The sequence below is a fragment of the Hippocampus guttulatus genome, chromosome 13 (genome assembly GCF_054856545.1).
Source record: "Hippocampus guttulatus isolate MCC_2025c chromosome 13, RoL_Hgut_1.0, whole genome shotgun sequence".
NCBI lineage: Eukaryota > Metazoa > Chordata > Actinopteri > Syngnathiformes > Syngnathidae > Hippocampus > Hippocampus guttulatus.
The window spans coordinates 1,662,501-1,678,590 of NC_141273.1; the positions used below are offsets into that span (position 1 = coordinate 1,662,501).

General features: G+C 42.2%; 1 protein-coding gene across 5 annotated transcripts in view; it reads right to left on the reverse strand.

Annotated features, from left to right (window-relative positions):
* bltp1 (bridge-like lipid transfer protein family member 1) overlaps positions 1 to 16,090 on the reverse strand; it is an 88,959-nt gene that overhangs the window by 39,025 nt on the left and 33,844 nt on the right. For all 5 annotated transcript variants that reach the window (XM_086128047.1, XM_086128050.1, XM_086128049.1 and 2 more), the window contains exons 35-50: positions 14,673 to 14,800; positions 14,012 to 14,214; positions 13,726 to 13,926; positions 13,342 to 13,553; positions 11,346 to 11,497; positions 10,584 to 10,734; positions 10,359 to 10,511; positions 9,823 to 10,063; positions 9,419 to 9,567; positions 7,185 to 7,416; positions 6,724 to 6,873; positions 5,016 to 5,200; positions 3,040 to 3,215; positions 1,917 to 2,493; positions 1,066 to 1,264; positions 363 to 623 (exon numbers count right to left, since the gene is read on the reverse strand). In XM_086128047.1, coding sequence (XP_085984173.1) covers positions 363 to 623; positions 1,066 to 1,264; positions 1,917 to 2,493; positions 3,040 to 3,215; positions 5,016 to 5,200; positions 6,724 to 6,873; positions 7,185 to 7,416; positions 9,419 to 9,567; positions 9,823 to 10,063; positions 10,359 to 10,511; positions 10,584 to 10,734; positions 11,346 to 11,497; positions 13,342 to 13,553; positions 13,726 to 13,926; positions 14,012 to 14,214; positions 14,673 to 14,800 — 3,370 coding nt within the window. The remainder of the gene's footprint in view (positions 1 to 362; positions 624 to 1,065; positions 1,265 to 1,916; positions 2,494 to 3,039; positions 3,216 to 5,015; positions 5,201 to 6,723; positions 6,874 to 7,184; positions 7,417 to 9,418; positions 9,568 to 9,822; positions 10,064 to 10,358; positions 10,512 to 10,583; positions 10,735 to 11,345; positions 11,498 to 13,341; positions 13,554 to 13,725; positions 13,927 to 14,011; positions 14,215 to 14,672; positions 14,801 to 16,090) is intronic.

Below are 16,090 nucleotides of genomic sequence, written 5' to 3' on the forward strand. Positions count from 1 at the left end.
AAAAGTGCATGCGACCAGCAAAAAGTTGAGTACTGTAATGATCCCCCCCCCACCCCCCACATCAATACAGTACGTACAATACATACCAATCTTTTTGCACTGAATGTACAGGTACCAAACTTAAGAATGGTTAAATGCCAACATTCATATTCCGAATAAATATGCATTATGCTACTGGGCATGCATTTCTTGACAATGTTGTGTTTCGTATTGTCTCCTGTCTGAAACGACTTTCACTTTAATCCTTAATTGTGTGATTCATGATTGTATTTGGAGTGCGACTAATGTGTGCCAGTATCTTCCAAAACAATATAATGGGATTTCTTTTTTTTTGGCAGAGATCTTTTAATCCACAGAATCACCTTTCATCTTCTCCTTGAGGGTAAAACTTCCATGTATCTTCTTCAGTTCTGCCTCCATGGTGAGTCCACCAATGTCGGCCTCCAGGTGGGTGCGGTTCACCATACCGATGCCAAACACTATGAGGGTGACGTGCTGGGGATCAGAGCTCACCAGGCTACGCCGCCGGCAGCCTGCAGGATGGGGTCTGGGGTGCGTGGGTTCCTGCTGTTCATTCTCAAAGATCACATTACAGAGTGGCTCTGATGGCCGACGCCCACCCTCTGTGGAATAGAGGAGAGGTCGAAAATTAGTTATCTATCTACAATCACATTTGTAGTACAAAGGGCATGTTTCAGTTGTACTGTATTATACAAGTTGATTGACAAAAACAGTCAGGTTCTGGTGATACTGATATCGTTTAAGACTGGTTGAATCAAGTAAAGCTCTGACTAACATGCGCAGACATGACGACATATAATATCATTTTTCTGTAACGCCATGGATACTGTTTGCTATATGATACAGCATTGTTTATTTCTTGCACTACCTAAGATGCATAAAACACAATATACAGTGGAAAAATTGTAGGACGACAATCACACTAAATAAGACACGGAGGTTTTTTAAAAAATAAAAAACTCATTTATCTTGTATAATACTGAAGATATACTTAATACTAAATCTGACAAGGTGAATACATATATGCTGATGGCCAATTCCCACCTGGCAAGCAGTTCTCCGCAGAAGCTTTCTCCAAGATGCCTGTGGGATCTGAGATAAGTGAGTAGAAGTTGAGCAGCTTGTACATGTTCTGCCAACATTCTGCTGACGGCTCGCTCTGCTCTGACACTGTGATAGAGTCTGAGTCATCCATCTGGATTGCTGTGTGGTCCGCCACATCACGGGAACCTTTTCTTGACACCTAAAGAGTTCCATAAGAGATTCAACAAGAGTAAATGTATTGAGATTTCACTTTTTTGCAGCTGCAAAACAAACACTTTGCCAGGTCTTGTTATTTTTTTTAAATTATTAAATTACAACATAATCCATTGAAATACAGTGCATGTTGAATGTTTTTTTCCTAAACCTCTGATGACACTGGATCAATTAGAACGTTGTGAAATGATGTGCGCATAGTCTAATGATTTCCTGATCTACCAGCTCCCCCTTGTGTTTGTGGGTGTCGACTCCAGTTCACAAACTGGCATGCGCTGACAGAAATGTAAAAAATTCAGCACAATTTCAGACATCGATGCTGGTACTGAATGATGTCATAATGATTTACACATTTGTTTTAAATTTATAAAATCATACAAAATATTGAATAATCACGAATCACATCATCAGCAAATCCAATAGGTCATTAAGAGTCCAAATCTTCTCAGCCAATCACAAGTATTGAGCCTACATGCGTGTAAAACCGAGTTGCTCATTCCTCTCCGGACTGATTGGTAAGAGCAGAACATATGTCAACTGTCCATAACAAAATGTGGAAAAATCGGAATACTTGAAATCTCATTTTGATGACTGATTCTATCTTTCCAAAGCTCATTCAAGTTTTAACAAAGCGCTACCTTCGAGGTGCGACGCTCTGAACGTCCAAGCGAACCACGTCCTCTGTGCTCTCTTCTTCCTAGCGTGTCCATGGCTGATGGCGGTCCATTGAGTGGCAAACCCCCAATAACCCCTACACCTCCACCACCCAAACCTCTCTTGCTCTTCAGAGTTTGTGTGGCACAGCGTGCTGTTCCATTGATGCTGCCACGTGAGCTCCGGCTAAAGTCAGATGACCTGAAGTGGCGGTATGGTCGCGCCTTGAAGGTTGGTGTTGGTGAAGCAGAGCCTGCGGTATAACGGTTTAGCTTAATGTCTGTTTGAGTGGCTTTAATGTCATCAATCATGGTGCTGAACTGGTGAATAAGGCGCACGAGAGCCATGTCGACCCGTTGGCTAATGGCCTGGCAGGCTGTTGTGAAGTCGCAGTGGAATGTGTTGTAGTGGCGGCGGTTGAGGTCGTGGAAGGACAGTGGGACTGTAGTGGAGCCTTGTGGCGCACTGGTTGACTTCTCCATTACGACTGCATTCAAGCTGAAAGTCTCAATCAGAAGAGCTGGTTTGAAATCAAGTGGCGGCAGGTTCACCATGCCTTGTCTAGAGGTAGGAAGAATTGAGATAAAGTTTTGTATTTATGTCAAATATGTTGCACACTTCTTCCTGGATGTTGCTGTGGTTATCAAGATAGATACAGTGGAACCTCGGGTCCACAAACTTCACGGGCGCTCAACCCGAGTCACAACACCTCACCGCAAGCCACCAGAATCGCAATACTTTCAGGGTTTCTCAATACCATAATCACTTGAACTTGCATCAGCTTTCTTGAGAGCCATTCTGAGGGCTAAATAGTAGCAAAAAAAAACAAACAAACAAAAAAAAACTATATCAATTTGTATGTGAAATATGTAGGCATGGTGCGAACAACATTTACGCTGTGTGAGCAAAACCCCAACTTTGTGTTGTGTGTGCAGGCTGTGACAGTTTACCAATTGATGCAGTCATTTAATTTACGCAATATTTGTCCGAATTTTTGCTCAAAAAGTGATTTATTCGTTAACAGGGGGCACAAGTGAACCGAGGTTCCACTGCACGACTTTTAGTATTGCAATTTTTATCACCAACAGTAAATAAGATGTACTTCACCTTCTAGATCTTTTGGTTTTGCGCTCTTTGGAGGTGTCGGAGTCAACAATGTCTGCTCTCAGACACTCCAAGTTGCCAGAAAAAGACAAATGTTCTCCAAAATACATCTTGTAGCTCAGAGGGGTGGTGTCTTGGGCTTGGATGCCAGTATAGTTCAGTAACGGCTTGAAAACCACCTAAGACATAAAATTGACACCAAAACAACCAAACATTTATTACATTAAATTATGTTAAAACGTTAATCATATTTTAAACATTTCATAGACACATGGAAACAAATAATCTTTCGTCAACAGAAGGGGCTCTGTTAATAAAAGAAAAACCCACAAATAACCAAAATTAACTGCTAAAAGTAATAATTAAAAAATGTGAAAGTTAACTGATGAAAAGCGAATATTACATTTGAATTTTAGTTGAAAATAATAAACATAAAAAAAAAACAAATAATAATAATCAAAAAGGCCAAGACAAAAATGAAGTTACCCTCAACTTAACGTTTTGAGTGCTTTTTCCAGATAGCATTTTTCAGGTGCTCAACCAGCTTACATCAGGGATCACAAATGACCACGACAGAATACAGTCGACCCCCACAGACTGGGGTTCTGCACACTGAGATTCATATATTTGAGGATTTCCTACCCCCCCCCCCAAACTTCACTGTAACTTCCCTTCGCCAACACATGCTCCCACAGGTGAAAGTTTTCCAGATCTGTTGTTTTTTATGGGCAACCCCCCCCCCCCCCCCCCAGATCCCACACTATGCCCCCCTACCCCCACGCCTCAACAGGAACTTTAGGGGTGTTCACACGGCAAGATTTGGTCCGGTGCTACGCCGGGGCTGCCCCAGTAGAGCGTTCACACGTGCAAATTAGCTCCGGCGTAGCCCCGGAAAACAGCTTACACCGGACCAAATTTGATCCACCTCGGGGAGGTGGTTTAAAAATTTGCTCCAGAGCAAATGCTCGTGAAGAGTTGATTACGTACGGCGAGAATGCCTTGCTTTCGTGCTCTGTCGGACTTCCTTCATGTGTTTGTTTAATAACGACACAAGACTTGGCTGGTAACATCTTTCCTTTTGTAGGAGACTGGACTGTCTCGGAGTTGTTTGTGTAGTTTGTTCCTTTGTTGTGTGTTCACAACCCCCCGCGCCCCATATAATTTATTTTGTGATTTCCTCTCTTGATTTTCCGTTTGGCGCATTACATGTTTGCTTTTCTGAGTGTCATTGGAGTCATCGTTGATTTACGTTTTCGGGGGCGGTCACTCTCGAGCAGAAGGCACGGAGACCGAGAAGGAGAAGGACGTGCCTGTCCAGTAGTCGCTTTTTGTGTATACGTTTTAAAAAGAACCAATACGACAGCTCATTTGTTTTCTGTCGTTTTGCTCCGCTGCAGAAACTGCCGTGTGAACGCAAGTGGGGCTGCACCGACGCTGTGCTGACACGCTCAGCGGCTTTGTACGTGTGAATGCTCCACAAAATTTGCTGCGGTGTAAAATATATCGCAACAAAATACATCGGTGCAGCGCTGGAACAAATGTGTGCCGTGTGAACACCCAGTTTGGCAGTTGCTTCCCCCCAACGCCAAACCCCCTTCTAGTAACTCATTTTATTTCCATTTCTTATCCAAGAAATCGGGGTGCAGCGTGGCAACCCATCAGCTTCCCGTTTCTATCTCTCCCTGTTAGCTGTCAATGTCTTTTCGTGTTTCTTGGACGGGTTGAAACTGTAAAATGACTGATTGCGCTGTACTTGAGACATGAGCAATGACAATAAAATTCAACTTCAATCCCACCAGACTTAGGGCGAGAGGTGGGGTTCAATTTGTTCCGTTGATCCATAATTCAAAAGCAACGTCAGATTTTCTGAGGTGAATTTTGAAGTTTATTTTTCCATTGGGTTTTTCTTTTATTAACTATGTAATCCACGTCTGCATATGACTGAACAGAGGAATAAAAAAAACCCCATCATAAATCACCTGAGCATCAGCTAGTTGAACAGCGGCAGGACATAGGTTCCCCTCTTCAATATCAGCAATGTCATCCTGGCTAGTGCTATGCTGGGAATGCTGAGAGTGGGTCCCGTCCAAGGTGTTCTGGTCACTGGACAGCACTGTGTTGAAGTCCGACGCAGACGGGATAGTCGGTAGGTTACATGTCCCACCTAAAAGTGTTGAACACATCTACGGATTAGAACTAAACTAGAGAATGATTTTGGAGAAATAGAGCTGCAGATTAGCAATGAGGGACTTACGCTGTCATGTATAAGTGGACAAAAAGCACATTCTGCAATACTCTTAAGTGCATTGTAAAATCATTTCCTTAAACCGAATGAATAGGGCCTGACCGATTCACTGGCCATCTGATTTAATCGTCCAGCTGATTCAGTTGGCCAATATTAGCCATTTTAAAATCAGACGATTTTATGCTGATTTCTGTCAACCATTTTTCAAACATATTAACACATTACAACATAGGACAAGGACAAGTAACACACAGGAAAGGTCAACCTAATGCAAAACACTAATGTTCTGCATGTAATTCATACCTATAAAAGAATCTCTAACACTGATTACACCCAAACGGCGTGTGCAATTCTTACACATTTTCCAAATAAAAGTCAAAATAAATACAAAAATCACCAGATAGATTAATCTGTCTTCACATTTGAACCTACATTTTCAAGCACAATGACCGCATTCAAGATTCATACCAAATCATGTCTGAAAAAAGTCAGCTTATCCTAAAGTGAGCAAAAAATACGTGTTGGCTAATTCTGAGGTGATGATGAGCAGCAAGCATAGATGACAGGGTACAATTACAAAGCTTCAATCCTGCCCCACACAATCGTTTGCGGTGGTTATCAATTTCTAGGTTAAAAATATACAAGTCAAAAACATGTTGTTGTGTTCCACATAAACATAACTCATCATTTATTTCCTCACAGGGCTAAACAGAGGAATACAATATGTCTGTCCTTTTATAAACAGTATCTATAAAGGCTCATGGTTTTAGCCCTCAGTAACATGATGACCATGAGCCATGGATTCTCAGACATGGTTTGTGCTAGTTTCTCCTGATTTACCAGCTCCAAGACCAGCGATAAGGGCTTTGATGACCAGGTTACCGCAGCCCTGGAAGACCTTGACCAAGGGTCTGTTATCTTTAATCAATAAATTATTCACGTGACTTTGAAAAGCAGATCTGAGCTGTACGTGAACTAGACAGACTCCGACTACGCATTTGTTAAGTCCGTTTTCATGGTTGGTACTGCACTTTGAGAGAATCAAGTCTCCTCCATAATATATCGTCAACAATGACGCCTGTTAAAAGGTTGTCACACAGGGATACTAATATGAACTTCTAGACGACGTGTACAGGGATTTACCGTGAACTAATGTACACAAGTGTCAAAAACACAACAAGGTCACCAATGTCATCAGCACAACACTGAGGGCAATCCCTAACCTCCTTCGGGACTGTTATCTCTTTGTAGTGGCTGGTATTGGAAGTGAATGCCTGGAGAATCCAATGGGTCGAGAGAAACTGAAACGTTTACAGGCAGTTTAACTGAATGATTGCTTGAAATGTTCAGGTATAATTGGTGTGCATTCCATTCAGAAACAAAAACACGCTCTTTCACATTGAAAAAGCTGTCAAATTTAGGCTGTGTAAATGACATCTTACCTGTCTGGAGGCTATTGTGCTGCGAGCGGTTAACTGGGGAGTCCTGGACTACAGCCCCACTCCTGTTCCCCACAGCATTGGACATCCAGTTGTAAAAGCTAACGGGAGATGGCTCGGATAGCAGTGGGTGCTCTGTCAGCACATCTGTCCCTGAGGCCCACAATAAATACATAAATAAATAAACATTAGCATGTGAAACTGTGTTCAACAACTGAACATTTTGCAATCAATTGGCATATGCCAACAATAAAAGTGTCTCGTTTTGATATCCGTGACGAAAGGGTCTCTGTGGTGAAAAACGATCAAGAACAATTTGGTTTATATAAAAAATTGTGCAACAACTATATCATATCGACCAAAGCGATTCCTAATATGCCACCTCGTGTACTCTTTGCGCAAGTGTTAAGTATGGTTTTAACTTAATGCAAAAGGAAGAATATTAAGAACTTGCAAGCAGGTACCTGTACGAGTAAGGGAACCACTCTTGGCTGCGGTGGCAAAAGATGGCTCATTCCTCTGCGGCGTCCCCTCTAGCAGGTTGTGCAGACTGCGAAAGCTTCCCGTTAAATTGCTCAGAAGACTCTCTTTTCTGGGGCTGTCCTTGACTGGCAGGCCCGCTCGGCTCACGTGTGCTGGTGAGTCAGCAGCTGTGTCGCCGCTGGTGTAACTCAGAGACTGATACGGATGGGAGCCCTGAGCACGATAAATGTACATGTCAGCTTGATACTCAGCCCATACGCTCACTGGATTTGATTTCCATCAAGGTGCTGGGTGGAGCAGGAGGGCCCTTGCTTTGAAAAGGATCATTTGCTCACTGTTCCCATAAAATGGAGATAGAATGGTCCAAAACATAGCACGGAGTCAGCCCTGTTACGCGTTTCTAATGACATCCTCCTGGCAAATGACTCTGGAGACCACGTGTGTCTAGTTTTATTGGACTTAACTGCAGCATTTGATACAGTGGATCACAGTATTCTGCTGTCTCGTTTGCAGCACTTGGTGGGCATTGGCGGCAGTGCTCTTGAGTGGTTTAGGTCCTATTTAGCTGACAGAACCTTCTGTGTCAGCCTTGGCTGCTCTGAGTCACGCACTGCTCCCCTGTCATGTGGTGTTCCACAGGGCTCAATTCTGGGGCCTCTGCTGTTCTCGCTGTATCTGCTCCCATTGGGTTCCATCTTAAGGAAACATGGTATTCCCTTCCACTGCTATGCAGATGACTGCCAGATCTATGTCCCACTGAGCAAGAAAGACGCCTTCTCATTAAGGCCACTCCTATCCTGTCTGGAAGAAATCAAAACCTGGATGCCACAAAATTTCTTGAGATTCAATGAAAAGAAGACAGAGGTGATATTGTTTGGTCCCAGTGGCCCTTGTACATTCCATCCTGTAGACTTGGGCCCCCTGTCTCCTTATCTTAAGTCAACAGTCTCAAACTTGGGCCTTAAACTGGACAGTGATTTCAAACTCGATCGGCAAATTGGTGCCGTTGTTAAATCCAGCTTCTTTCACCTTAGACAGCTGGCCAAAATAAAACCTCTCCTCTCACATGAACACTTTGAGATGGTAATTCATGCCTTTGTCACATCCCGGCTCGATTACTGCAATGCCCTTTACTTTGGAGTCAGCCAGTCCTCCATTAAGCGCCTTCAGCTGGTCCAGAATGCCGCCGCTCGCCTCTTGACTGGTACTCGTAAGAGGGAGCACATAACTCCTACTCTGGCATCCCTTCACTGGCTCCCCATTCATTTTAGAGTTATTTTCAAGATCCTCTTATTTGTTTTCAAATCTCTGAATAATCTCGCGCCACCTTACCTCTCTGAGCTCATCCGCCCCTACACACCTGCCCGGCGCCTCAGGTCTGTGGACCAGACTTTATTAGAAGTACCAAGAACTAAACTGAGGCTCAGAGGGGATCGAGCCTTTTCTGTTGCTGGTCCCTCTCTCTGGAATGACCTCCCACTAAACATTCGGCAAGCCTCCTCGCTGCCCATCTTCAAAACCCTCCTCAAAACTCACTTGTATTCTTTGGCATTCGACTCAGCATGACTTAGATTTGTTCTTGGTTTTACTGTTTGGTGCTTTCTACCGCCTTTATTACCGATTTGTCTTACTGTGTATTGTGCATGTTAAATTGCTCCATGTACAGCACTTTGTATGCAGCGATGGCTGTTTGAAAGTGCTCTATAAATACTGTTGACTTGACTTGACTTGACAAAACGTCTTCATATGAGGGACATGAAGGATTTAAGGGGAGATAGGATTCAATCCCAAAACTGGACTCCTTGATCAACAAACCAACTGCCGTAAGAGATTTCTGTTATTTGTGTTCAGAATGTATTAACGGTACAGACCAAACATGTTCATTTCTAAAGGGATTGAAAAATGTGTTTTGATAAGCAACAACAAATAAAGAGCATATTTCCAAAACATTGTAAATCAATTTTGATTATCTGGGAAAAATGACATTTCCTAATATGTCAAGATTCTGAGAACCATTCATTTTACCCTTTGAAAAAAATCCACTGGCTCAGTCTGCACATATAAGAAAAAATATACTGGTATATATTTTTAATTGTCCATAAAACAATGACAATGGACGTCAGTGATTCATCAACATTTACCATGCCAGACATGCAGAACAGTATATAAACGAACAATTAGCTCGACATCACGTGGTTGATTATTATTTTTTTACCTTTATTCGCAGTGCAGACTCGCTGTGTGTATGAGACTTGGAGAGTTTCCTCATGATCTCCACTCCACTGACAGGACCAGAGGTTCCCTCTTTTGGTGGTGGACGACTGCACGCTCCCTCCAGTAGCATGGTGTGTTCACTCACTGTGGCTTTGCAGGAAAGATATCAAATCAAACCCCAAACGAGTGACAGCGGCAAAACCTGAGTTAGCCCTCAAACTCACATGAGGTCAGCAGTTAATAACGGCAATCCATTTACTAGCAACAAGTGACCGCTTACAGTTTCAGCTGATTTTGATGATTAATGGTCTGAGGTGGAAAATATTACTGGCCTTTGGAATTATTATTTTTTTAAATGCCAAAAAAAAAATGTATTGCCATTTAATTCTAAACACCACCCCCCACCTGCATCATATTCAAATTCAGCTCCATCTCCACTTGTGTCACTTTGCAGCGCTGCACCGTTGTCCAAGCCCAGGATCGTCTCAACCAGATTTTGCTGAGGTTCCTTCAGTTTAGTAAGCTGATTGGGCCTCATCAGACCAATGGCTTTGAAGCCCTGAGTAACCACAATGAATTTCATCCACTGTCGAGCCAAAGCCACAAGACCCTTTTTAAGAGTCACTAAGGCCGGGACTCCATCATTCTGCAATACAAAGGAAGAGGAAAAATATTTACACAAGAACTACATCATATGTTTGTTCGTAATAAAGAGGGCACCCCAAGAGAATTAAAAAATAATTGCAGTTACCAAACAGTAGTAAGAATAATAAGAATAAGAAAACCTTTATTTGTCTCACAATGGAGAAATTCCCAATTTACAGCAGCAACGTTATGAAAGTAAGAAAGTAGAAGAACAAAAAGTATAGGAGCGGATGTAAAGATACCGTATTTCTTCTTGAAGTTGCACTTGGAAAGAAGTGCGTAAAACCTGTACTAACCATGGTAGCCTCCTCGATGACAGAATAGTCTGCCTGTTGCAGATAGCGGTGAAGAATGTTGCAGAGCATACATGAGGGATTCTCATGCAAGTAGTGTGCTCGCTTGGTCACGCGATTGTACTTGCTTCGGATTGGGATGTGGATGCTCTTTTTCTGCAAGATGGCAGAAATTAGTGGTTGAACGAAATGGCTGCACACTTTCGAGCCAATGATTGAACTACTGACTTCCAGAGCCTCTGTCATAATGCAGCCCATGACGGCACAAACGCGAAGCGTGCCCTCCATGTCCAGTTTGCGAAGAGAAGATTTGAGCTGGTCGATGGGCACTAGCCAGGCTCCGATGGCCGGAGTGGCAGTGCTGAGCAGATTCAACTGCCTAGAAAAATGAAAGATGAGAATTTTTTTTTTTGGTTTAATTTGGCAAGTAACATTTGGCAAATTCATGTGATGACAATTCAGAAGACATGTTACCTTTGAAAGGTTTATTGGAAAAAAAAAAAAAAAAGTCTGACTAGGGGAGTATTCCACATTGGCTGATCGGTATTCTTGATTGCACAAAAGTACATGTTCAAGTTTTCTGTCATTGTGGTTTAAAATCAAATTCTGTCCCAGACTGTGCCAGCTTAATACATCTTTCTTTATTTTGCACGTTCAAACTGAGTAAAGACATTGAGAATGGCACCAAAGCAGTAGCAGATGAAACTGTAATCATGAACAGGTGTCTCATCAAACCCATTCAACAGTGTACGTCCACAATGCTTAATGCGCAAATCATTTTTGCTGATGCAGTACCTGATTGTTGGGGGCGTGGTTAACTGTTACCTTAAGCCACGATTCAAACCAGAACAAATAAAGATCGCCAGCTGGATTCAAATGGCATAAATATGTGCCACGTGCTTCCCCACTAGAAATGTACCCGTGTTTTAGCATGCTAGTAAACTTCACCAACAGCATGAAAGCATTTCGCTGAATATGTGACATCATTACCTAGAGATGGCCTGTGAAGGCGATCGCACATTGGTGGGAGCAGCAAAACTGAACCAAATCTCACGGATGGTCAGTTTCATGCTGCTGGAGTCGGGCGGCGGAGGCATGAGTGGAAGGTCTTTCTTTAGGTCGTCTGACTCAACCCCTTCATCCTGCACATTAAAGTATGGCACATCAAGTAAATGTCATATGACTCATTTTGGTGGAGTTAGTATGCATTTCAAAGTCAAATCAAAGGCATTTTGACACAATTCACTGCATAAAGGCTGCAGAAGAGCAAATCAACATTTAACTCAAAGGTTTCGACATCTGAATTATGAGTCGTATTTCTGTTATCATATCATAGGTTTTGTATAGGATTTCCAAATCCTCATACTAGATCATTATTATTATTATTTACTTTGGAGCAGGGGTAATATTCAACTTCGTTTGCCACCAACAACGGCACATCTGTCATAAGAATAAGTACTGCCAGATTTTTCTTTCTTTTGCCTGCTTTACTCACTCAACAGCTACCCTCGGACGTCCACGCCTTGTTTGCAAAGCACATCAAGACACCAACTTTGTGTTATATTCCCTCGTTCAAACGTAAGCCTTTTTTTTTTCTTTTTTTAACGTGCCTGGGCTTGTGCACTTTTCACCTACGCGCACGCTCAAATCCAGATTGCGTTATCAGCAAGCAAAGAGGCATGATTCTCTCATGTCTGAAGCTGGCTGTCAATCATGAAGCATGGATTTTTCCTGAGACTTGCGAATGCTTAGTAAACCCATTTGAAAAATTACCTCATATAGTAGATGTGCCATAGCTTGTCATAACATGCGCTATGCTCTGTCTACCACACTACACTTTGGACTTGAAGTACAGCGTGTTTCTTATAAAAATGAATCCCATAAAAGTAATTTAATCAGAATACGATCTTTTTGACTTAAAGTATGTATGGAGGTCCATCAGGAAAATAAGTTGTGCCTTCCGCTGTACAGATCAGTGGTGCCACAGACTGAGCGAGTCATTTTATCATGCGGGCTTCATATTTTGAAGACCGGCATAGAAACAAATGAAAACGAATGATTAAATATCTGATTCACCATTGCGCCATTGCAATGACTTTCTTGTAGTTATTGTATCCCAACTAAAACACGTTAATATCCAACACACAATGCGTTCATTTGAGCAGCTGAGGAAAATATCTTTTAGTCAGTCTCTCTACATTTTCTAGCGTTCTAGATGTCTCTTACAACATACTGAACGGTGGCGAATGTTGTAACGATAGGAAGGGATACATTATGCCTACATTCTGCACTTAGCAAAATGTGTTCACCTTTAAAGGTCGGAGCATGTATCGTACGGAGCTTGTATCGTAGCTGCATGTCTGATGTTTGTAATAAACCAACCTGCATCAAAATTGCAACTGAATACGAGTTGAGAGCAAAGTCAAGAGTGGTTGCCGTGAATTGCGAGAGAACAGCAAGTCCAAATTCGGGATAAAGATATCGTTCTATCATCTGATTGGATCTGTGATGGGTTATCTTTATTTTCCGAAACAGTAACTTGCGGATGGGCAATCAGCCTCAAAATTCTGATCAGCCTCGTCGTGTCTTGGAGATATGTAGGAACCACAAGAATTTTGTTCTATTTTGGTGAGAGCATGTCCGAGCTTGGTACAGTACTGTTGTGACATCAATTCCGACCTTAACTTCAAAAGTGAACAATTTAAAAAATAAATAAATAAATAAAGCATCAAACTGGTCAAGTTCGCATCACCATCAACTTTGGTGGTCAAGTGGGGGGTACCCTAAGTTGTTTCATAACCAGGAGGTAATGGTTGGAGGTTAAGGAATTGTCCAACATATTTATGTCACTCGATGGACAGAAGCTGCAGTAGCAGCGGTGTGACTGCAAAAATCACAGGGATCACTCATCTCTAGAGACAATTACGTTGTGACACATCAGAGAACACGACAAAGGTAATTTCAAATTCACATCCTGCTGGTTTACCTGATCATCTGAGTCAGAGTGGCCATTGACATCAGAGGGGGGGCTAAGCGTATCACGCGGTAAGTTGTCATCAGACACATCAGTGCTGTAACCACTCCCAGTCTGAGAACCTGTCGATCCATTGGACTTGGGGATTTCTGCTTTCCCACCAGTGTCTGAGCAGCCCATCACGCCAAATGTGTTGTAAAGAATGGCTCCTGATTGACGACCACCTACAGGGTTATATACCAGTACTCCAAGTTACACAGGAAAATAAAAAATATATACAGTATATACATATACACAGGTGTGTGTGTGTGTGTGTGTGTGTATATATATATATATATAAAAAATCTCACACACACACAAAACCGTGGGGGAGTTCTGGTTCAAGATTTGGTTTACCTTTGACTGTCAGGTTCTCGATGCCACATTCAAACATGATCCAGCCCCATTTCTCAAGAGAAGTGGCAGAACGATTGAGGTCACCAGAGCTGCCATGAATGTCTGTCTCGTCGACGAGAGCAAATTCCTCAGTTTCCTCAAGGCCAAACAGCACTTTGGACTTCTCAATAGGGATGGCTGTGATGGCACAGGTGCCAATATCTATGGATGTAGGCAAATGAAAAGAAAACAACAGTTCACAAAAAGAGCAACACAGAACTCATTAAATTTAAAACCAAATACCAACCTGTGGAGTCAAGGCCTCGAAGCTGACTGTGGATACGGTGGATGTTGAGCCTGGCGGCTATTTCTTTGCCTTTCTCAATGCCAGCGTTAGAACGTAATGAGCCAGATGACTGAGGCTGCATCTTAGTGGCAGCGGCATACTTCTCCAACATAACAGAGGGTCGCCCATGTTCTGTGGTGTTGGGGGTTTCTTCAACAATTCCCCTGGTGGGAAAAAAAATGAAGTCTCTCTGTCTTTACAAAGCCAATTAAGTTCAGATAACAGAAAGGTATTGAGTTAACAGTTATTTGTTTTGAATGAGTGTGGTAGTGGTGCTGTGTAGTGTAGTGAAGTGTACTGCCTCATATTGAGAGACGTTTTTACTTTTGTAACTGAGAAAATATAACTTATTTTCTCTTATTTTGATTCATGTCATATATTAACTGTATCAGTTTGAGATTACAAAATCCTATCACCATCAAGCGTTGCAGAATCTGTCAATTTTATTTAACCTTACCCGTAAAAGTATTTCGCTGAAAATCATTTGTACAAAGTATGATGACAATCTGTTATTGACCTGAATCTTCAGCCCCCAGAAGAGGGTGGGGTAAGGACACACACAGACATGGAAGACAAGAAAAAGGCACACACGCCCACAAACGCTGAATAGTCAAGGCCTCACCTATTCATCCTGAACTGGGTGGCAATCCTGTCAAAGCACAGCGCCACAAGAGACACATGGGTGACACACTTACTGGAGCAGGATGGAAAACCCTCCTCTACCGAAGCCTGAAGGAGACAAAGGTTCACCTAAACGGAAAAAAATAAGAATAATAACACAACAGATATTAATATAATACAACAAACGTGATCCTGTACATGTTCTTGCTTGACAAACAATAAAAGCTTACAGTATTTTAATTTTACTATCCAATAAAAACACATGGACACACACATCTTTCTCCCCCCCCCCCCCATGTAGCAAACACAAGAGAAGAAAGTATGACAGAGAGAGAGGCAGACGAACGAGAGTGAACAGCGTGACGAGACACAATGATCAGAGAGTCAACAGCGTGACAAGACGAGTGATAAATCCACTTGTGCCGTCATTGGTCAACGTCGCGCCAGGAACCAATCACGCGTGCAGGCATGTTCAAAACCTCTGGGTCATTCAGCATTTTTTTCTGAATACTGTACTTTGGGGGAAAAAAAGCGATGTACTGGAGCCACGATAAATGAAGCGCGATATAGTAAGGGATGACTGTATTTTCTTCACTTTGAAATCAATCACCAGAATTTACTTACAATATTGCACACATACGGCAGAGGTAAAATAAACTTGACTGAGATTTGTGTTGTTGTTTGCATATGAATTTATTTTGAGCGGTGAAAAATAGCCGTCAGTTGTCACCAATAACAGCAGAATGTCAATCCAACACTCACTCCCACGCCGACCATAATATAGTGATCCAGAAAAAAAAAAATTGTGATGGTCATTACCGCGTGTTTTCACAAGGTGGCACTCAAAGCCTACTACTGACATTTACTGTGTACTTCCACTAGAACGACTTATGAAGTTCAATGGGTTTGCTGGAAAATACGATGTTAACATTTTAAAATGTTTATTTATTTACAGTGTGGGTTACTTTTTATTGGTAACAAACATGAAATCAAATTGATAAATTATTTCACGCTCGTTACACACACTATTTATTTGGTGTCCGATTTGCGTGTGAGTGGACAGAATTTGAATGACGCAAAATTCAGCTCCAGGCACTATGTATTTTGTGAAGCCAATGCTGATTATTTGTTGGTGTCTACCGTGCCTCATAATTAACGCTGTGTAAATCAGTGGTGCCCAACCCCCGGGCCGCGGACCAGTACCGGTCTGTGGGTCATTTGGTATCGGGCCGCACAGAAAGAATAAAGAACTTACATTACTTCCATTTGATTTATTTAGGAATCTGAAAGATGTTTTATTCTGAAAAATTACTGGCTTCTTTGCTACATCCGTCGACAGTATGTCACTCTTGATGCAGTTCAAGGCGCACTTCTCGATCACGTGATGGGTTACCGCTAAAATGAAACCCAGGGGCTAGC